The following is a 14,902-nucleotide window of genomic DNA, read 5'->3' as shown; positions in this document are numbered from 1 at the left end:
TGAGTTTGAGCGTGTTAACCCACAGCATCACACTTAGGTTTCCTTATGCATATACATGTGTGTGTGTGAATTTATATATGTTGTTTTCAGGTGTCATGGAGTCAGTTCTAACTCATAATGACCCTGCATAGGGTTTCTAAGGAGTGATTTGTGAATTCGAACCACTGACCTTACGGTTCAAACTGATCTTGTGGTTGGTTTAGTGTTTATACTACAGTGCCACTCCAGGAGTCCATACACATACATGCATATATATCTATGTATATTGAGATTAGATCACCTATTTTCATATGAAGGATAAAAGTTTATTTACCAGATACACACCAAATAATTCTAGTTTAAAAACTGCATTTATCAACCACGTGGCTCCAGTCCCAGGAAAGAACTACCATCTACTTCAACAATATTCAGAAAACTTGTTTTCTAGTTCTTCCATTATGTATAATGGAGATTGTCTGATATTTTAGTTGGACCCGGACCCATATTCTAAAAAAAAAATCATAGAGAAATTTCCTGGAGTGAAGAGAAAAAGTAGGCAGAAATGGGATGAATTTGCTTCTTATAACTTGGTACTTTACATGTCTTATTTCTGCTGGGACAGCAGGTAATAATCTCAACCACGCTTGGGAAAAAGAGCACACCCTTCACTTATTATGAAAGTCATCCACTAACCTCTCCCTCTCTCCTTCACTGAATCGAGTTGATTTCAGCTCATAGCAACCCTGTATAGGGCTTTCAAGACTATAAATCTCATTTTCTCCCACGAAACAGATGGTGGGTTTGAACTGTGGATCTTGCATATAGCAGTCCAGTGCTTATCCTACATCACCACACCAGGACTCCTAGTCACTAACCAGAAACTGTTAATTCCAAAAAAAAACAAAACAAAACAAAACAAAAAAACACCAAACCAAACAAAACCCCAAACCTACTGCCATCAAGTTGATTCTGACTCACAGCAATCCTACAGGAAAGAGTAGAAAATTTCTAAGACAGCCTCGGAAACCCTATACGGGGTCACTATGGGTCAGAATCGACTGGCTGCCACTTAACAACAACAACAATCTTTACAGAGGCAGACTGCCACATCTTTCTCCCTTGGAATGGCTAGTGGGTTTGAACCACTGATCTTGTTTTGGATTAATAGCTGAGTGCTTTAACCATTTTGCTCATTAATGATATTAATGAAAGGGTTTAAAAGATGATTTCAAATGAAAACGAATGGGACAATCAACCCAACTAATGCCCATGGCATGACATGTCTTGTAAGCATTAAGGTCCATTCTAGGGTCAAGGGTTCAGGCACAATTTCCAGACCATGCACTTTAAGGGTAGTTGAAGTTACAGATTAGCAATTCTAGTTCAGAGTAGAGATCTAACCCAGGCTAAGCAAGAGGTACTATTTAAGACGATCCAAGGATCTTTGTTTTTGGAAGAAAAATAAGTGCCCCTAGATTGCATATTTCTAAGCATTTAAATACCAGCAGGGTCACCCATGGTGGACAGGTTTCAGATAAGCTTCCAAACGAAGGCAGACTAGGAAGAATGAGTGACGAACTGCTTCCGAATACTTAGTCACTGAAAACCTTATGAATAGCAGAGAAACACTGTCAGATATAGTGCTGGAAAATGAGCCTCTCAGGTTGGAAGGCACTCAAAATGTGACTGGGGAAGAGCTGCCCTCTCAAAGTAGAGTTAACTATGATGGCGTGAATGGAGTAAAACCTGAGGGACTAAAGCCCTTGGGACCTTCATTTGCTGACAGAGCACAACTCAAAAGGAAGAGAAACAACTGTAAACATCCATTAATAAGTGGAACATGGAATGTACAAAATATGAATATAGGAAAATTAGAAATTGTCAAAAATGAAATGGAACACATAAACATCGATATCTTAGGCTTTAGTGAGCTGAAATGGACTGGTATTGGCCATTTTGAATCTGACAACCACATGGTTTACTATGCCTGGAATGACAAATTGAAGAGGAATGGTGTTGCATTCATCATCAAAAAGAACATATCCAGATCAGTCATGAGGTACAATGCTGTCTGTGATAGGATAATATCCATGCGCCTACAGGGAAGCCCAGTTAATACCACTATTATTCAAATTTACGCACCAACCACTAAAGCCATTGAGGAAGAAATAGAAGAATTCTACCAACTTCTTCAATCTGAAATTGATCAAACGTCCAATCAAGATGTATTGATCATTAGTGGTGACTGGAATACAAAGGTTGGGTGCAAAGAGAAAGGATCAGTAGTTGGAAAATATGGCCTTGGTGATAGAAATGATGCTGGAGAATGCATGATAGAATTCTGCAAAATCAATGACTTGTTCATTTCAAAACCTTCTTTAGGCAGCATAAGAGACGAATATACATGTGGACTTCCGCCAGATGGAATACACAAAAATCAAACTGGCTACATCTACGGAAAGAAACGATGGAAAAGCTCCATATCATCAGTTAAAACAACGCCACGACAACGTCTGGTTCACGTTCAGACACTCCCAGAAAAGCAACCTCCTCTTCTTGGTGGTGAAGAGGACTTAAAATACTGATGAACATCAAAGACCACACAGAGCCTTTGGTATGGGTTGCATCTCAATATAAAGAAAACACTGGAGCAGTAAAGAACACTCACATAAATGGAGAAAAGATTGAAGTTGTCAAAGACGTCATTTTGCTTAGACCAACCATCAACACACAGGGAAGCAGGAGTCAAGAAATCAAAGGACATATTGCATTTGGCAAATCTACTGCACAAGACCTCTTTTAAGTGTTCAAGAGCAAAGATGTCAGCTTGAGGACCAAGGGTGCTCCTGACCCAAGCCATGGTATTTTCAATAACCTCATATGTATGTGAAAGCTGGACAGTGAATAAGGAAGACCGTAGAAGAAATAACACATTTGAGTTATGGTGTTGGAGGAGAATACTGAAAGTACCAAGAACGCCAGAAATGCAAATCTGTGTTAGAAGAAGTATAGCCACAATGTTCCTTGGAAACCAGGATGGCCAGACTTTGTCTCTCATATTTCAAACATATTGTCAGAAGGGACCAGTCCCTGGAGAAGGGCATCATGTCTGGTAAAGTGGAGGGTTGGAAAAAAACAGGAAGACCTTCAACAAGATGGATTGGCACAGTGGCAGCAGTAATGGGCTAAGGCTTAGCAACGATTATGAGGTTGGTTCAGGACTGAGCAGTGTTTTGTTCTGTTGTGCATAGAATCACTGAGTCGATACCAACTCAATGTCACCTAACAACAACAACCCGGTAGGACCCAGTGGAACACAGAAGGGGCACAGAGAAGCCCTGAGAACAGCTTCTCTACCTGGTTGCATAGTTGTCATCACCTCCTGACAGGGAGCACAGGTGAGGTGGGCAGCGGTGTGGCCCTGAGGAACACAGGGAGTTAACTGTACATACAGGAACTGAGCTGCTGAGTCAAGTCAGAGGAGGGGCTGCACTGACAGCATTCACCTCTACAGGGAAACAGCATGGCTCACACAACACTGACGAATAGAAGATCCCAGAGCCCGTCTCTCATCACTGGGGAGAGGGGATTGGGGAGCAGCAGTCCCAGTGTTCCCGTTACAGGAAGGCAGCTCAGGTACCTACTGAGTGAGCCACACCTGGGCTGTGGTGGAGCTCAGGGAGAAAATCCCCTCCTGCTCTGGGTTTAGGTTGCTCAGAGCAACGTTCATAACATAAATATAGGAAGGGGAGAAAAATGAGCTCTGTCACCGCAAGTCTGAGGCCTGGTTAGTTAAGGATGGAATTTAAAGGACAACTATGTCCATCTCAGAAATAAAATGTAGAAACGGAAAAAATAACAACAATGCCAGGACAGATTATAGAACAGACCATCAATTGCTCATATGCAAACCGAAACTGAAGAAAATGAAAACAAGTCCATGAGAGCCAAAATAACATCTTGACTATATCCCACCTGAATTTAGAAATCATCTGAAGAACAGATTTATACATTAAACACCAAAGACCGAAGACCAGAAGAGTTGTGGGATGACATCAAGAACATCATACATAAAGAAAGCAAAAAGTCATTAAGAAGACAAGAAAGAAGGAAAAGGTCAAAATGGATGTCAGAAGAGACACTGAAACTTGCTCTCCAGTGTAGAGATGCTAAAGCAAATGGAAGAAGTTAGGAGTTACAAGAGCTGAACAAATATTTCAAAGGTCAGCTCGAGAAAATAAAGTCAAATATTATAATAAAATGTGCAAAGATGTGGAATCAGAAAACCAAAAGGGAAGAATAGGCTCAGCATTTCTAAAGCTGGGGGAACTGAAGAAAACATTCAAGCCTCGACTTTTGTTATTGAAGGATTCTCTGGGCAAATTACTGAATGATGCAGAAAGCATCAAAAGAAGATGGAAGGAATACACAGAGTCACTATACCAAAAGGACATGGTTGATGTTCAACCATTTCAAGAGGTAGCATATGATCAAGAGGCAATGACACTGAAGAAGAAAGTCCAAGGTGCATTGAAGGAACTGGCAAAGAACAAGGCACCAGAAATTAATGGAATGAAAATTGAAATCTTTCAGGAAAGTGAGGTGGCACTGGAGGTACTCACTCAGCTATGCCAATAAATTTAGAAGACAACTATATGGCCGACTGATTGGAAGAGATCCGTATTTGTGCCCATTCCAAAGACAGGTGACCCAACGGAATGTGGAAATATTCGGACAATATTTTGATAGACCATGCAAGTAAAGTTTTACTAAAGATAATACAGAAATGACTGCAAGCATAAATTGACAGAAAACTTCCCGAGGTTCAAGCCGGATTCGGAAGAGGCGGTGGGACGAGGGATATCACTGCTGATGTCTGATGGATCTTGATGAAAGCAGAGACTACCAGAAAGATGTTTACCTGTGCTTCATTGACTATGCAAAGGCTTTCGATTGTGTGGATCATAACAAGCTATGGACAACACTGTAAAGTATGACTGCTCTGGAACATTTAATTGTGCTCATGAGGAATCTTTACATGGACCAAGAAGCAGTTGTTCGAACAGAACATGGGAACACTGAATGGTTTCAAATTAAGAAAGGTATGCGACAAGGTCGTATTCTTTCACCATACTTATTCAACCTATATGCTGAGCAAATAATCTGAGAAGCTGGGTTCTATGAAGAGAAACATGGCATCAGGATTGGAGGAGGACTCATTAACCACCTGCGATATGCAGATGATACAACCCTGCTAGCTGAAAATGAAGAAGACTTAAAATATTTACTGATGAGGATTAAAGAGCATAGCCTTCTGTATGGATTTCATCTCAATGTAAAAAAAAAAAAAATCCTCACCACTGGACAGAGAATAGATTGACGTTGTCAAGGACTTCATTCTTCTTGGATCAACTGTCAACACAAACAGAAGCAGCAGTCAAGAAATCAAATGACATACTGCATTAGGCAAATCTGCTGCACAAGACCTTTATAAAGTGTTAAAGAGCAAAGACGTCAGCTTGAAGACTAAGGTGCGCCTGACCTCTGTCATGGTATTTTCAATAGCCTCCTATGCATGAGAAAGTTGGACAGTGAATAAGGAAGACTGTAGAATGACTGATGGTTTTCAGTTATGGTGCTGGAGGAGAAAATTGAAAGTGCCAAGGCTGCCAAAAGTTTCAACAGATCTGTGTTGGAAGAAGTGCAACAAGAGTGCTCCTTGGAGGCCAGGATGCCCAAAGTCCGTCTCTCATACTTCAGACATATTGTCAGGAGAGACCAGTCGCTTAAGAACGATATTGTGTTTGGTAAGATGGAGGGTCAGGAAAAAGAGGAAGACCCCCAATAAGATGGATTGGCAAAGTGGTAGCATCAATGAGTTCACGTGTGGCAAAAGTATTGTGCCAGGATCGGGCAGTGTTCTGTTCTGTTGTGCATAGGGTCGCTATGAGTCATTACAGCCTGGATGGCACCTAACAACAAGAAGAAGCATTTAAAAACATTATACACATGGGGAAATGAACATAGGTCAAGGTAGGCTGAGAGTGAAGAGGGAATGAGAAGGAAGATGGGCTTAGTTGAGACATTTTCCTGAGGGGAAGTTCTCTCCAGAAAACAGATATCAAGGTGAAAGCTTCTTCCATTTCCACAGGAGCATAGGTAAAAAGAATGGACTCACTTGTGGGTTAAGCTTGCTCATTTGGAGGCCGAAAGTGGAATTTCTGCTTCTTGGTGAGATAAGAGGTAAGGGCATAAAATGGAGGGTGGTGGTGGAGGTTAACAGGGACAGAGTTTTTTAAGGAGAGAAAATATTTGATAATCTTCAAGGACACAAGAGCTGAGACTACCAGGCAGCACTGAAGACTTAGCCTAAAGCAAAGAGTGGCAGGAATCTGCAAGGCGGTGTGACTCACCCAGCAGGATCCAGCACATTCCCTCCCGCCCCATATTCCTGACCTTCCCACAGTGGCACAGCTCCCCTCTTCCAAGAGTAAAGGTTCGAGAATTTCCATCTTTCTACCTTTCTACATCTTTAAATGGTTGAGGGAAAAAATATCACAATAAAAATTTTATGACACATGAAAATCAAGATCTCAGCATCCATTCAGAATATTTTATTGGGATGTAGTCAGGCTCTGATGCTTCCATATGGATGCTTCTATACCAAAACTGCTGAGTTGAGTAGTTGTAACAGACCCATTAAGGCTTACATAACGGGAAATACTTACTATCTGGCCCTTTATAGAAAAATTTGCTAACAAAAAATTTAAGAAGAAAAGGAAAGAAGGAATAGAAAAAGTCAGTTGCTAGATCATAAATACAGAACTACTATTACTTTATAAAGGTAAGTTAAAATTGATAATATTAGGACATAATATAAAAACTGCAACCACACTCCAATCTGCCATTTTTGGCTAAGCATAGTCACACATATCCAGCTGATACTTAATGAAATACATCAGACAGGTCAATAAAAATTGTACACTGTTATAAAATCCTAAGAGGAAGCATCAAGCCACCTTTCTGATTTAATTCTAGGGAGAACGGTAGCAGGTTTTCAATATCTAATCAGGGAGGCCCAAAAATTTTGCTCAATTTAGTTCCTTTGCCAACATCAAACTCAGCTTTCCTGTTTTGAATTCCAAGAGATTATTAAAAGATGTTTAACTTACTACTTAGATTCTGGCATCTAAATAAATTGCATTTATTACTCTAATAAAAAATAAATTAAAAGCTGTTGCTTTAACAAATAATCCAACCTCAGTCTTATACATCCCAGGTGGAAACAATTATATCACTTACTAAAGATGTTTTAAAAATATATGTTTCAAAGTTCTACAGGCTATCTATTAAAAAATTATTTTTTAAAACAGGTTTACCAAGATCAAAACTATCCCTTGTTTTGGCTTACACACTATCTAAAAGGTATCAAAAGTTAATTTCTAGAATTTATAGTAACCTGCATTAAAACAGCTCTTAAGAGTTGCGATTAGCGGTAGAAATAAATACCTGTATTAAAATGGCTCAATTTGAAAGGTACAAATTTTAATTTTGTCTCCCACTGAATTTAAATCTTTAGTTGTATTTTAAAGTAGCTTTTAGTATGTTTCAACAGTGCTGTAAATAATGGAAATATCAACAACAGAAAAAAAATGAAGAAATGATGTGTGCAACAGTAAAGTGAAGACAATTAAAAAACAAAACCAAAAATAGTAAAGTAAAATTTGTTAATGTTTTTCTTATAACTTCCCTTCCACATCTCCCTCTCACTTGGGTCAGAAATGCTCCTGCAGACACGTGACATGCTAAAGGAAGATACTAATAGTTTCACTATTGTAAAATATTTTGCTGGAAATAGAATGAATACATTTTTATACAAGATTATCTAGCAACACAAACCCAAATTTTAGCATACACACATAGATTATGCATCAAGTATTTAATAAAATATATTTCAATTGACATAAAAAACTGAACAAAGTTCTGAAAGTAATTATGGACTATTCTAATACACAAAAATGTTTCTTTTGTAATACAATATAAAACTATATCAAGAACCATACAAAACTATATATTATAGAGCCATACATATATTGTGATTTTGTGTTATTTAATCATTGTTTTCTACTTACTCCAATTATTTCTTAAGAATACAAAATTACATCTACCCTGGAGTTAAAATGGAGTATCCTTCAGCTTCCAATCTCGGACAACCATCTTTAGAGAAGCTTGAATGGTTACCACAGAGCAATTTCTAAATGATGTGCACTATCAAATATTTAATTTCAATCATATCTGAAAATATTACTCCCATATGGGGGCAATAATAAAACAACAAAAAAAAGTGACTTATAGTTTCTCTGCCATTCTTTTACTTTTTTTTTTTTGGTGGTCGGGGGGCACTGTACACAAACGATGTACTATGGGAATAAATAATCTTCAAATTCCAAAACATACCTTGCCATGAGGATCAGCAAACATCCTTGTGAAAATTTCACATAATCTTTTCAGCTCAACTCGACTGCCAAAATAATAAAGTTACTAATTAGAATACTGCTGTAGGAAGAAGTCATTTAAAGGTAATCTTCTATTAATTAGGCAATTGTTGTTGATGCCGTTAAGTGCATTGAGTCAGTTCTGATTCAAAGCGACCCTGTAATAGGGTTTCTGAGGAGAGTCTGGTGGATTAGAACCACCGACTCTGAAGATCAAACTGACCTGTCAATCCAGCTGTTTGTCCTATACCTGCAGTGCCACACCAGTTTCTTTAAAATAAAAATGGTAAAATTAACAGCCCTCCAAATTGATAAATATTTGTCATTTACTAGTCAGGGCTAAGTACAAAGTGTACAAAACAAAACAATTAATAACATTCTGTGATTAAGCACATAATAAAAGTGGAAGGTTATAAAAAAAGAAATACATTTCCTTAATGCAGCATGAACAGAAATTTTCCAAGTCACATTCCCAGAACCTTACCCTTAGTAAGTACCAGGATATTTACTTTTTGACACTTAGGTACTGAAATATTATGCATAATCCCTTTGACATTTAAAAATGTTTCTTGCACCTAATATTATCCTAATCTTGATGGGGTTGAAAACAATACTATGATTCAGTAATTCTTTCAGTGTGGTATGCATACATAAAAATAAACACTGAACTGCTAATTGCAAGGTCGACAGTTCCAATTCACCAGTTGCTCTTTGGAAACTCTATAAACAGGTTCGCTATGAATCGGAACTGACTCAAAGGCATTTAACAAAAACAATACTTTCTAAAATCAATAAACAGTATATCAAACTCCAGGAGTCCTGGTGTGGCATTGTAGGATAAAAACTGATCTGCTAGCTGAAAAATCAGCAGGTCAAACCCACCAGCTGCTTCTCAGAAACCGTATACAAGATCGCTATGAGTCAGAATTGACTCAACGACACTTACCAACAACAACATATCAAACTCTGACTTAAGAGTACCAAGTCAGAATTCTGTGAATTAAAAAAAAAAAAAAAACAGAACTTGAGCGTGTGCAATTACAATACTGATAAAGGTAGTCTTACTTTCATTTTCATATATTTCTGTACACATATGTTTAACAATCCAGGAAACAGCCAAACCACTTACATATGTTACTGGTGTGTGCCAATGAGTCGATTCCAACTCATATTCATGCTATACAACAGAAGTGTTCCCTAAGGTTTCCTAGGCTGTCATCTTCATAGGAGCAGATCGCCAGGTGGTTTCACCAACAGAGCAGCTGGCAGGTGTTATTTGTCAAACTTTTGTTTAAATACTATACTACCAGATCTCTTTAAATACATAAGAGTGCTTCAAAAAGTATTTGGGAAAATTCCATTATCTTTCATTCCATTTTTCCACAAATTTTTGAGCTCCCTCATACAGTTAGCTCTTGAATTATGCAGATATACCTGACAGCATCATTTCATAAAAAACACAAATTTATATCAGTAATACATAATATCTATAGTCATACAATATTCTAGAAAACCCAAGCAGTTTTCTTGCTTTATTATTACAGGAAACTAAGATTTATTTAGAGAAGCATGAAATAAATACTAACCCTAATTTAAATTATTTAAGTATTCATGTCTGTAAAAGTATGAGGTTATGATCTATTTCTAATCAGGTTTTAGAGAATATCAGAATAGGTATTTTTTTAAAAGAATGAACTATATAGATTTAAAACATTATGTAGATAAGGACGATGCTGAATGTATGAGAAAAAAAGCCAGCAAAAGCCATTAAGAAAGGCAACTAAGCAACAACGAAGAACAACTTCTGTACTTAGGGAAATTCACACTTGTATTACATGAACACTAACAAAAATAGTTTTGTTTCCAAATGAGCATATAAACGTCTGTCCTCTCAGTAAGAAACTTACCAGGAATTAACTTCAATAAACTAGCCAACTTTAATATTTAATTTAAAAAAATAACTTTAAAAATTTACTTCAATTTTTGAATGAAAAGTTTGCTTTAAAAATATTTCCTTAAATAAAGCAGGTGAATTAACAAGAAATTTAGTACACTACAGAGTATCATGGCTCACTCTGATACCATTTCTGAATTCAAGGAGAGTCAGCGCAGTTTGTCCGATACCAGTGTATCTCTAAATTGTTAGGACAACAATATCAAGTCCAAGTATGTGAACATGGGCAGGAAAATTATTTTAAGACAAGACATCTCACCTCAGTGTTCTCTGATTTTTTAGTAAGTTCTGCAGACCCAGAAGGCCTTCTTTCCTTTCTGACCAGTTGGAACTAGCACATCGATTGAGGACCTCTGCCACATCTTCTGTCTGTCTCATGTATGTCGGAATACTACCATTTCGAGAACTATAAGAACGTTCTGAACAAGCACTAGATGCATCACTGTTGGCATCATCGTCTGAATGCATCCCATACGATTCATATCTTCTTCGAGCAGGCTTTTTCTGTTACACATAAAGAATCTCATCAGTGGTACTAAAATAACATTTTGATAGTATTCAATTTCTACTGACCACATAAGGATACATTTTTGCTTTAAATTCAGTGCAAAGCATGCTGCTAATCATTATAATAATAAAATGTCAAGATTTAGTTTTTCTTCAGAAAACTTGTTTTAGAAGTTAGTAGAAGATGAAATATTCTTTAACTATGGAAAGTGGTAGAAGTAGAATAAGATTATATGGAAGTTTAGGTATGTAGAGTGGGAAGTACTTAAGAATGCGAATCTTTTCCTTTTCTTTTTTTCACCTTTTCCATCTAGTTGTCTAGCTGATTTCGACTCAGTGACCCTATGGGAAAGAGTAGAACTGTCCCAATGTTTCCAAGGCTGTAAACCTTTATGGAAACAGACTGCCACATCTTTCTCCAAAGGAGTGGCTAGTGGGTTCACACAGCTGACACTGTGGTTAGCAGCCACAGTGCTTTAATGACTGTGCCACCAGGGTTCCTTCAAGCAGAATCACTAGGATATAAATTAATAGACACTGTACTAGAAACTTAAGTTGATAAGAATAAAATATTTCCTCTTCAAAAGGATGAGTCCAACAGATTGAAAAACTCATGCTTTCCCCTGTATGAGGTTCTTCTATCTTTTCCCTTCTTTCAACACTCTCTGTCCGCTATTCTCCTGTCACCTCCCTGTGTTCTTCTCTTGCCACTCTTCCTTCCTTCCTTTGAAGCCAACCCTCATGTCTCCTAGAAAAGTAAAATACAGATAAAGAAGGATCTGAGAACCTGTCCTGCTTACTATTATTTTTAATTATGCACGCTGTTCTTTGAAGGCCATCCTAAGCTAGTGTTAATGTTTGTATGTGGTTTACTTCAATAAAACTGAGAAAGCATATTCTGATTATTCCTTCTATTTGTTTATATCTAAGAGTTGCTATTAATGCCAACCTTATTTCGCACCTTACAAATGAAAAGAGAAAGAATAAATAAAACATTTAAGATTTCCTTGGAAGAGTTGGGAACAAATTTTTATATAATACTTGAATTTAATTGGGTGACTGGTGAACACATTTCTAAGAAATATATTAAGCACAATAATTGAAATAGTTCTAGGTAGCTACAACTCTCTAAAGTGTAAAATCTAAAAGAACTTGTTGTGTGCCATCAAGTCGGTACCGACTCAAAGTGACCCTTTGTAGGCTTTCTTAGAGCGACTGGTGGGTTATTCGACCTTGTGGTTATCCAGTGCTTATCCTACAGTGCCACAACAGGGTTTCTAAAATAACTTAATCCATAATACTTCTATAATGATAATTCTATTACTAAATGCCTGATCTTAAAATAGATACATCTAGAATTTTCTTGGCAAAATTAGGTACTGAAATTCAGAATTGTAATGTTTCCTGTACAGACTCTAAGATCAGTTTTGCTATATACTTTAGTGTTAATAACTTCACTTCATTTGCATAAAGTAGTTAGCCATAAAGGACCGGCACAATCATAGGATGCTCTATTAAAGCAATATCTCCTTGTGGGTACTAATACATACAGAAAAACAGACATATGCCTAAGAATTATTACTTCTACTTTAAGTTTTTACAGAGACTATAATCTGTTAAACTGATGACACAAAAGAAATAAAAGTTATGCAATCATAAGATGTCAGAAAATATCAATGTCTATACCTTAGTCCGTATGTCTCCTAAGAGCTGAGAGCAGTAATTTTTTAAAGAGAAAAATTGAAAATAATGAAGAACATTTTGCTAAACAGCATAGTGAAGTAGGCATTATTAAAAATGCTCATGATCAGAAACATTAAAATTTTAGCATATGGATACAAAGACAGCAAGATAGATCTTTAATGCTGCTAATATCCTTTAGTCCAAAGAAAAATGTCTAAGTGACAAAATACTCCCAGAACCAGTTTTCCCAAAGAAACTCAAATCTTTTTCTATTTGACTTCTTTTGCCATTTACAACAATAATTTTAGCTCTGATTTTTCCCAGGTCCACATTAGGTTTGTTGTTGTTGTTAAGTGCTGTTGAGTCGGTCCTGACGCATAGTGACCCTGAATAGAGTTCCCGAGGAGGGACTGGTGAGCTTGAACCACTGACCTTGTAGTTCAAATGGCTTTGCAGTCTGGTACATTAACCCACAGCGTAACACTGGGACTCCACTCTAGGCTAAGTAGTCAGAAAAATTGTTTTCTAAATATTCGTCACTCTAATTGGAGAATTTGTGGTATGCACATGATAGAGGTGTTACAATCAGATTACTGGGATTTAGATTTTTTAGCCTTGGTGGTCAAATTTTCCTCAGATAAATCACATATAACATTTTAGTATATAATTAATACTTCAAGAATAGCCCATGCAATTCATAAAATTGCATGTAAGCAAAATTTAACAGGTAAGTCATCCAATTAAAAAAACAAACTAGAAAACACTATCTCAGAAATACAATGATGAAGAATAATAAATTTATAGCACATGACCAATTTAAATGTATGATTACATTTAATACATTATAGCTAAGACCCATATTTTCAAGCTGGTTTTCCAAATTACATCAACACTGAATAAGACAGGATCTCCAGGTATAAAAGGCATAACAAATATTTTACTTCAAAATAAAAGCAAAGCCTTCTATAAATCTTGGTTAAGGAACTGAGTAAATGTTTCTGAAACATAGGTCTAAGATCATACATGATTCTATCGATTGTTTTAAAGCCTCACTGCTTAATGTGTTGGGCATAGAAAACCAGGAAGATAAATGCTTTGAAGCTATACTTTCTCTCAGCTCAGAAAAATGTAAATTGAGACTAAACAAAGTTGTTTTCCAAACAAAAACAATTCTTAAACGCTCAAGGTTACGCTAACTCTAAAATTACGTGCTTTTAAGCATGCTTATTTATAGATCAATTGAAATGTCTCACCTCTAGTATACTACAGGGCAGAAAACACCATCACCATGCAAAAGACATCACTATTTATATTCTTGACATTCCCATCAGTTTCTATTGGCCCTGACTTAAAATTCTGACCAATTAATAATCATTAAGAATTAGTTATTCTGCTTTTTTTTTTTTTAATGTTGCAAAAGTTTAATGAGAGTCCTCATTTACCTTCCTCGATTTAATTAAGAGGAATTATTATACCTCCTTCCCCATAGTAATGAACTGACTTTTTCAAACATTAGTTTCAAAACATTTAAAATTATTAAGGAATGGAGAAAAGTACCAAGGCATCTGCTACTGCCTCTTCCACATCGGAACCTGTGTTCAGGACTCGCATGGCACTGACGGAGGATGACAGTCGGCTTGACTGGCTGATCCCATATCCTGGACCTATTATATCAGAAAAAGGAAAAGATCTGTGAGAGTTATTAATTTAACAGGGTTAGTTGGAAAAATTTAAGACCTTTAAGTGAAAGGGGTAAAAAAAAAAAAAAACCAATGGAGCAAAGCATTTTAAAAGCAATCTTGTTTAATTTCCTGGGCACATTTAACTTTTGGCAAAATAAATGTTAAGCACAATTAAAATTATTGACAATGTGTGGGAAATAAATGTAAAGAATAACAGATATATTCATGACTACGAAAACTGACGAGAGCATGGGTGGCAAACAAGGGCTTGGAAGTTTATTGCCCTGTAATTAATCCAGCTGTATTTATCAGATAAATCTTCTGTATGGGCAAGCCGCAGAGTAACCCAGGACAAACATTAATCCCCAATAATGATTAAGAAGTTCAATGAAGCCACATGAGGAATTGACAAGGATAAAAAGCTCCTATTATCATCTCTACTAAAAGTTAGGCTGATTTCAAATTCTGTAAGTAAGACATATCAATTAGTATTTGTCAAGTACCTAAGTGCCCAGCAGTCTTCAGTACATAAAGACAAAACAGAGATGGATTCTGTCCCCACTACTTTCTAAAACATAATTTATAATTAAAATACTTCATCC

At 36.7% G+C, this 14,902-nt stretch overlaps 1 protein-coding gene across 1 annotated transcript in view; it reads right to left on the bottom strand.

The window, feature by feature from the left end:
* The window catches only part of CLASP2 (cytoplasmic linker associated protein 2), a 251,562-nt gene that overhangs the window by 67,573 nt on the left and 169,087 nt on the right, over positions 1 to 14,902 (bottom strand). The window contains exons 25-28 of the mRNA XM_006876589.1: positions 14,176 to 14,282; positions 12,622 to 12,645; positions 10,688 to 10,932; positions 8,437 to 8,500 (exon numbers count right to left, since the gene is read on the bottom strand). Of these exons, the coding sequence (XP_006876651.1) occupies positions 8,437 to 8,500; positions 10,688 to 10,932; positions 12,622 to 12,645; positions 14,176 to 14,282 (440 nt within the window). The remainder of the gene's footprint in view (positions 1 to 8,436; positions 8,501 to 10,687; positions 10,933 to 12,621; positions 12,646 to 14,175; positions 14,283 to 14,902) is intronic.

Source organism: Chrysochloris asiatica, unplaced genomic scaffold (genome assembly GCF_000296735.1).
Source record: "Chrysochloris asiatica unplaced genomic scaffold, ChrAsi1.0 scaffold00393, whole genome shotgun sequence".
Lineage (NCBI taxonomy): Eukaryota > Metazoa > Chordata > Mammalia > Afrosoricida > Chrysochloridae > Chrysochloris > Chrysochloris asiatica.
This window is presented reverse-complemented; position numbering and strand designations above follow the sequence as displayed.